General features: G+C 35.4%; 1 protein-coding gene across 1 annotated transcript in view; it reads left to right on the top strand.

Moving 5' to 3' along the window:
- The first annotated feature begins 1,120 nt into the window (after positions 1 to 1,120).
- Positions 1,121 to 7,815, top strand: part of smc4 (structural maintenance of chromosomes 4) — a 68,553-nt gene continuing 61,858 nt past the window's right edge. The window contains 3 exon segments of the mRNA XM_061878110.1: positions 1,121 to 1,295; positions 4,666 to 4,812; positions 5,350 to 5,531. Coding sequence (XP_061734094.1) covers positions 4,677 to 4,812; positions 5,350 to 5,531 — 318 coding nt within the window. The 5' untranslated portion in view covers positions 1,121 to 1,295; positions 4,666 to 4,676.

Below are 7,815 nucleotides of genomic sequence, written 5' to 3'. Positions count from 1 at the left end.
AGGTATTATGGTCATCTAATGAGTTACTATGGTCATCTGGTTAGTTACTATGGTCATCTAATTAGTTACTGTGGTCATCTAATGAGTTTTGATGTTTCTCATTGTCATCCCGTTGGGTTGAGTTTTTCCTTGCCCTGATGTGGGATGTGAGCCCAGGACGTGGTTGTGGCTTGTGCAGCCCTTTGAGACACTGGTGAAGTAGGACTAAAAGTAAACATTCAGAATCAGAATCAGACATACTTTATTAATCCCCGAGGGGAAATTAAAATTTTCAGCACAATCCCATTTAAGATCAGAAAAACATTACAGGGAGACAGAACAGGATCGCTGACCGGTCTGCCAACTTCTGGCGCCCCTTACAAAAAAGGTGAGATACAGGTGGGGGAATGGGAGAAGAAAAAAAAAAGATTAAAATCAAATAAAATAAAATAAAAAATCGGTCTAAGCCTGGGCACCTGGAGAGGGGGGCCAGACTGAGGCCAAAGGGAGAAAAACAACTCATAGCCATAGTACACATCCCATATGTGTGTAAGATGGAAACATCAAACATCAAAGAACACATTGATTGATTGAGAGTACGTTGCTACCCACTGTGACTGAAATGTAGGACGGGGGGGGGGGGAGTTATAATTTTACTTGTATTATTTTTGTGTATTTTGTTTATTTTTTTGTGTATTTTTTTTGGATGGTGGAACCAAAAAAAAGTGTCTGTTTGTATTATGATTTCTGTATCAAATCAAAAAATACATATTATCAAAAAAAAAAAAGAATGTTTAGATATGCACGTTTTAATGACAGATATAAACTAAAGAGTACAAAAGTAAATAGAATATTAGGCACTACTCGGTTGACGTTTGCCAAGGAAGCGTTTCATGTGTAAAAAAAAGCACCATCAAGATTTGAATCCGACGACAGCAACATGAATAAAAACTAACACAATATGACATTAAACACGTTGAAATGCGCACAGGTTGGAAAGAAATGCACAAACGGTGACGGTTTGCGGACTCCAAGCCGAGTTGGCTTCGTCCCCTTTTTTGAATTTTTCTTTCCCCGCCCACTCGCTCTTTGAACCACGTGGTGCCTTACGTCACTTTGTGACGTCACGTTATAACGAATCTGCTTCCACGGCTCACTTTAGGCGCCATTTACAAGTTGGACTTTTTACACGGAGTGACGCGGAACTCCACTTTGTGCTGGATTATACTCGCAGGAGCTTTCCAATTCGGCGCTATTTGTGTTCTTTTATCCGTTAAGGGATATTTTTGAGCAACAGAAGGGACTGAAGCTGAAAGGTACTTGAAGAATCCCGCGGCCAGCGGAGCAACGCAATGGACGGGTTGCGTCTATTTGCTGGAATTCCGCTTGCGTTAATTCAAAGCAAAGATTTTCTTATTCGAGTTGACTTTTATACACTTTTTTTTTAGAAAAAAACACGTTTAAAACAATAATACAAAATGCACATTTTTTTTGCGCCTATTTTCTTAAAAACAACTTTGATGTTTTCAGTGTTGACTCATGTTAATTTACGTCATTATTTGCGTTGAACGCACATTTAAAAGTTAACTTGGCGGGATTATTTGATAGTTTAATTCACGCCAAACCAACATTTTAAAACTTTTGCTAAACTTTGTCGCTTTTTTTTTTTTTCCACCCACAACTTCGACAACGCATTTGAAGCATTGACATTAAACTCAACTTTTAGCGTGCAAATTTGACAAGCGAATGTGTAATTTAAGATATTTACAACGTCACAAATGGCTTAACATTTACAAATGTAAACAAAAAAAGGAATATTAAACGTTAGTATGATATTTTGATGAGTGGTGTCAAAGGTGCGGCCCGCGGGCTGGATTAGGCCCGCCAACAGCTTATTTTCCGGCCCGCCGGATGAGTTTGCTAAATTTAAAAATGAGCCGATAGAAACCATTGTTCTAAATGTTGCGATAGCAATTAAATGATTGCATCATCTACAAAGAAAAAATGTGTATATTTGCAAAAATAATAATAAAATAAACTACATGATGCTAGTGCACCAGTCGAGGAAAATGAGCAAACTACATAAAATAACATTCTGGAATTGGATTTTGGCATTATTTTTATTATCTTTATAGTTGACTGAGTAACATTGTTCTAAATTTTATTTGTATCTTTGTAGATGATGCTATATATGTAAAACAAAAGGAATAAACCACATATGTTAGTGCACCAATCGAGGAAAATGAGCAAACTACATAAAATAACATTCTGGAATTTGATTTTGGCATTATTTTTATTATCTTCATAGTTGACTGAGTAACATTGTTCTAAATGTTGCAGTGACAATTATATGTATCTTTGTAGATGACACTACATATGTAAAATAATAATAAAATAAACTACATATGTTAGTGTACCAGTGAAGGAAAATGAGCAAACTACATAAATAACATTCTGGAATTTGACTTTGGTATTATTTTTATTATCTTTATAGTTGACTGAGTAACATTGTTCTAAATGTTGCAGTGACAATTATATGTATCTTTGTAGATGATACTACATATGTAAAATAATAATAAAATAAACCACATATGTTAGTGTACCAGTCAGGGAAAATGAGCAAAGTACATAAATAACATTCTGGAATTTGATTTTGGCATTATTTTTATTATCTTTATAGTTGACTGAGTAAGATTGTTCTAAATGTTATTTTATCTTTGTAGATGATGCTATATATGTAAAACAAAAAGAATAAACTACATATGTTAGTGTACCAGTCAAGGAAAATGAGCAAACTACATAAAATAACATTCTGGAATTTGATTTTGACATTATTTTTGTATCTTGATGGATTGAAAATGAACACCAATGAGTTGACTGAGTAACATTGTTCTAAATGTTACAATAGCATTTATTATATCTTTGTAGAAGTCACTACATATGTAAAAAAATAACAAAACAAACCACGTATGTTAGTGTATCAGTCGAGGAAAATTAGCAAACTACATAAATAACATACTGTAATTAGATTTCGACATTATTTTTTGTAACTTGATGGATTGAAATTTAACACCAATGAGTTGACTGAGTAACATTGTTTTAAATGTTATCTGTATCTTTGTAGATGATGCTATATATGTAAAACAACAAAAATAAACCCCATGTTAGTGCACCAGTCAAGGAAAATGAGTAAACGACATAAAATAACATTCTAAAATTTGATTTTGACATTATTTTTGTGTTGGCCCTGCGATGAGGTGGCAACTTGTCCAGGGTGTAAGACGCCTTCCGCCCGATTGTAGCTGAGATAGGCGCCGGCGCCCCCCGCGACCCCAAAAGGGAATAAGCGGTAGAAATGGATGGATTATTTTTGTATTTTAATAGATTGAAAATGAACACCAATGAGTTGACTGAGTAACATTGTTCTAAATGTTGCAATAGCAATTATTTGTATCTTTGTAGATGATACTTTGTATGTAAAAAAAAAAAAATAAACCCCATGTTAGTGTACCAGTCAAAGAAAATGAGTAAACTACATAAAATAACATTCTGCAATTTGATTTTGACATTATTTTTGTATCTTGATGCATTGTAAATTAACACCAATAAGTTGACTGAGTAACATTGTTCTAAAATGTTGCAATAGCAATTATTTGTACATTTGTAAATGATACTATACATGTAAAAAAAAATTATGTTAGTGCACCAGTCGAGGAAAATGCGCAAACTACATAAATAACATTCTGTAATTAGATTTTGATATTTTTTTTTATCTTGATGGATTGAAAATTCACACTGAGTTGGTGTTATTTTGTTGCAGTAGCTCATGGTAGTGAAGGATAAAAAAAAATCAATAATGTGCAGATATAAATAAATAGATTACTGTACAGATAAACATATGCAAAAGTGCAATATATTTATCTGTGAGGTAATCTAGTTATTTATATCTTATTTATACCTTATTGATGTTTTTATCCTGCACGACCAAGGAAATCTCGTTCTTATCTGTATTGTAAAGTTCAAATTTGAATGACAAAATTAAGTCTCAGTGTTAATTAAAAAAAAAAAAAAAAAAAGAACAACTAAATGTTTATGGTCTATTGAAAGCAAACTGTGGTGCTGAATTTCCCTTAAAGATCAATAAAGTCTATTCTATTCTACAAAGTAAACCAAAACAGAATGCTGGACGACAGCAAAGACTTCCTTCTATTCTATACTATTGACTGATTAACATTATCACATAATTCATTCAGAAAGTACAAATAAAGATGGACCACTATTAACCACAGCATGTCAGTGCAAAAATAAAACCCCCACCACATTATGACTTGTACATTTTCACAATGTGCTTGTTCTATTTTTAAACAAAACAAAACAACCTGAAGTTGTCTTTATTTCTAAGTTACCGCGCCGTGATTTTTTTTACCAGTCCGGCCCACTTTGGAGTAGATTGGCCTCTCGATCTAAAACGAGTTTGACACCCCTGAGGTGGCTCACACAATTGTAGGGAAATTCAAATCGTCGCAACTTTATGTGCGCCGTCGATTCAAATTTGACTCAATCATAACAAGGAAAAACAGAAAATTGACAGGCTCAAACCCCCACTCACCATTATCCCTCTTTCCTTTTTTTTTTTTTTTTTTCTACCATCACACACACACACACACACACCCACCTTCTCTTCAGATTTTGAAAGCATGCCATCTAAAAGTGCAAAGAGCTCCACCGCCGCCCCCAAGTCAGGAGGAGGAAAAGTGGATGACTCCGAGGACGAGCTGGACGTGCCCCCCCGAGGAAGCAACGGCCAAAAGGAGGAGGCACCATCGACAACTGGCAAGTAACAAAGGCTTGTTTTCTGCTGTCTTTTCAATCCATTCCCTTCTTTTCTTTCTTCCCCCCACAACTTAAGTCTTTTTCAAATATCTGCTTTTGTCCCTGTTGTTGTTTTACTACTACTTCTAGTTGTAATCAATAAACGTGGTATTTTTAAGGCGTCGACTGCACTTTCCAGAAGGTCTACAAACAAGGTAGTATTATGTTTGCAAAGTGATGACACCGGCTCGTAGTTTTACTTTTATGACATTTTTTTAATGGCCGTATTATAACACTTCTTGTTTATATGTGATTTTACTAGTGTCGTCCTATACATGCAAGAAGACTTAAACATATGGAAATGTGTTGCAAGGCTTTTTTTTTTTTACTTGTTGTCTCCAACTTTGTTTTGTGTTTTTTTTTTTTTTTTTTTTTTTCCTCCCTGTCTCCTCTACCCCTCCCCCACCCGCCACTGACTTGACTTCAGCCCCCACCTGAAAGCACGCACGCTCGCACCAGTGAAAATAAAGACGTATTTTGTGTTTGCCTGTGCCACAGGTCCTTCTCCCGGGGAGGCGGTTGATAGCCGCACTTTGGAGGAGATTCTCGGTAGCATCCCTCCACCCCCGCCCCCAGCAATGACCAATGAACCGGGGGCTCCCCGCCTCATGATAACGCATTTAGTAAACCGCAACTTCAAGTCGTACGCGGGACAGCAGATTCTGGGCCCCTTTCACAAGGTACATATACATATATATATATATATATTTTAAATCCAGCCTTACATGGTGTGTTTTTATACTTGTGTTCTATTAAGATTTGGCAAAATAATTTCATTACACAAGTTCAATTTAATGTTGCTGTTTTGCGAACAATCTAAAAAATATATATTGTAACTTTACTTTTTTTAAATGTGTGTTGACAAAAAAATAGTTTTGATGATTTTCAGCTTGTTTGCCACAAAAAAACAATGTTAACTACACCCATGTAATTACACTGCAGTGTTTTTCAACCTTTTTTGAGCCAAGGCACCTTTTTTGCGATTAAAAAAATCCACAGGCACGCTACCAGTGGAAATCATTAAAAAACAATACTCGGTTGAAGGTAAAAAGTAGGGATGCACCGATTAATCGGTAACCGAATATATTCGGCCGAATATGGCAAAAAAAAGCCACATTCGGCCTTCGGTGGAATGAGTTAAGAACAAGGCCGAATAGTGGCGTGTGACGCAATTTTTTGACGCAGTGACGTTGGGATATGTTTAGTACCTGTATAAGTGTATGAGGTTACAAGCACACACTTATTGAGATTTAGTGGGTCCTCTGTTTACGTTATTAGCCTGTTTTGTAGGCTACCTGTATAAGTGTATGAGGTTACAAGCACACACTTAATTGAGATTCACTTGAGCCTTCTGTTTACATTCTTAGCATATCTACTGTGGCTAAGCAAACAATAATTCATTTGTTGTGGGTTTATCCACTTTAATGCACTTTATTTTTTTTTTTGGAATGCATGTTTTGTTTGAAGGCCTAATATAAATGAAAAACTTTGTGCTTTTTTTTGAAAAGCAAAGGCTACTGGAATATTAAAGAAATGTCAATATTCAATAAAAAAATACTTTATTTGAAAAACATGTATAAATATTTTTTCTAGGCTATTTATGCAATATGAAAAAAATTGTGAAAAATTGCATTCATTATTCGGCCAAGCATTTAAATTTTATTCGGCTTCGGCCACAAATTTTCATTTCGGTGCATCCCTAGTAAAAAGTGGTTGTCTCAATTGTTGGATATGACTTAAAACCATAACCATCACTATAGCTCTTGTCTCAAAGTAGGTGTACTGTCACCACCTGTCACATCACACCCTGACTTATTGGAATTTTATTGCTCTTTTCCTGTGTGTAGTGTTTTAGTTCTCCTATTTTGGTGGCTTTTTCTCTTTTTTCGGTATTTTCCTGAACAACTTTCCTTTTGAGCGATATTTCCCACATGTACTTTGTTTTAGCCATCAAGAATATTTCAGTTGTTTTTATCCTTCTTTGTGGGGACATTGTTGATTGTCTTGTCATGTTCGTATGTACCGTATTTTTCGGAGTACAAGTCGCTCCTGAGTATAAGTCACACCCACGGAAAATGCATAATAAAGAAGGAAAAAAAACATATATAAGTCGCACTGGAGTGAGTATAAGTCAAAATTTTGGGGGAAATTTACTTGATAAAACCCAACACCATGAATACACATTTGAAAGGTAATTTAAAATAAATAAAGAATAGTGAACAACAGGCTGAATAAGTGTAGGTTATATGAGGCATAAATAACCAACTGCTATGTTAACCTAACATATTATGGTAAGAGTCATTCAAATAACTATAACATATAGAACATGCTATAAGTTTACCAAACAATATGTCACTCCTAATCGATAAATCCCATGAAATCTTATACGTCTAGTCTCTTACATGAATGAGCTAAATAATATTATTTGATATTTTATGGTAATGTGTTAATAATTTCACACATAACTCGCTCCCGAGTATAAGTCGCACCCCCGGCCAAACTATGAAAAAAACTGCGACTTATAGTCCGAAAAATACAGTACATTGTCTTTGCTCCACAGTAAGTCTTTGCTGTCGTCCAGCATTCTGTTTTTGTTTACTTTGTAGCCAGTTCAGTTTTAGTTTCGTCCTGCACAGCCTTCCCTTAGCTTCAATGCCTTTTCTTAAGGGCACTCGCCTTTTGTTTATTTTTAGTTTAAGCATTAGATACCTTTTTACCTTCACACTGCCTCCCGCTGTTTCCGACATCTACAAAGCAATTAGCTACCGGCTGCCACCTACCGATATGGAAGAGTATTACACGGTTACAGCACCGACACTCAACAGCAACACATCATTTGCAGACTATAATTACTATATATTTTTACCCCAAATAGGTGAAATTAGATTATCTCTGTGCCGCGGCACAATGGTTGAAACACACTTGCGTACTGTACACACGTTTTTGTATGCAGACATGCACTAT

Source organism: Nerophis ophidion, linkage group LG18, assembly GCF_033978795.1.
Source record: "Nerophis ophidion isolate RoL-2023_Sa linkage group LG18, RoL_Noph_v1.0, whole genome shotgun sequence".
In the NCBI taxonomy this organism is placed as follows: domain Eukaryota; kingdom Metazoa; phylum Chordata; class Actinopteri; order Syngnathiformes; family Syngnathidae; genus Nerophis; species Nerophis ophidion.
The sequence above is the reverse complement of the archived record's forward strand: the minus strand, read 5'-3'. Positions and strand labels throughout refer to the sequence as shown.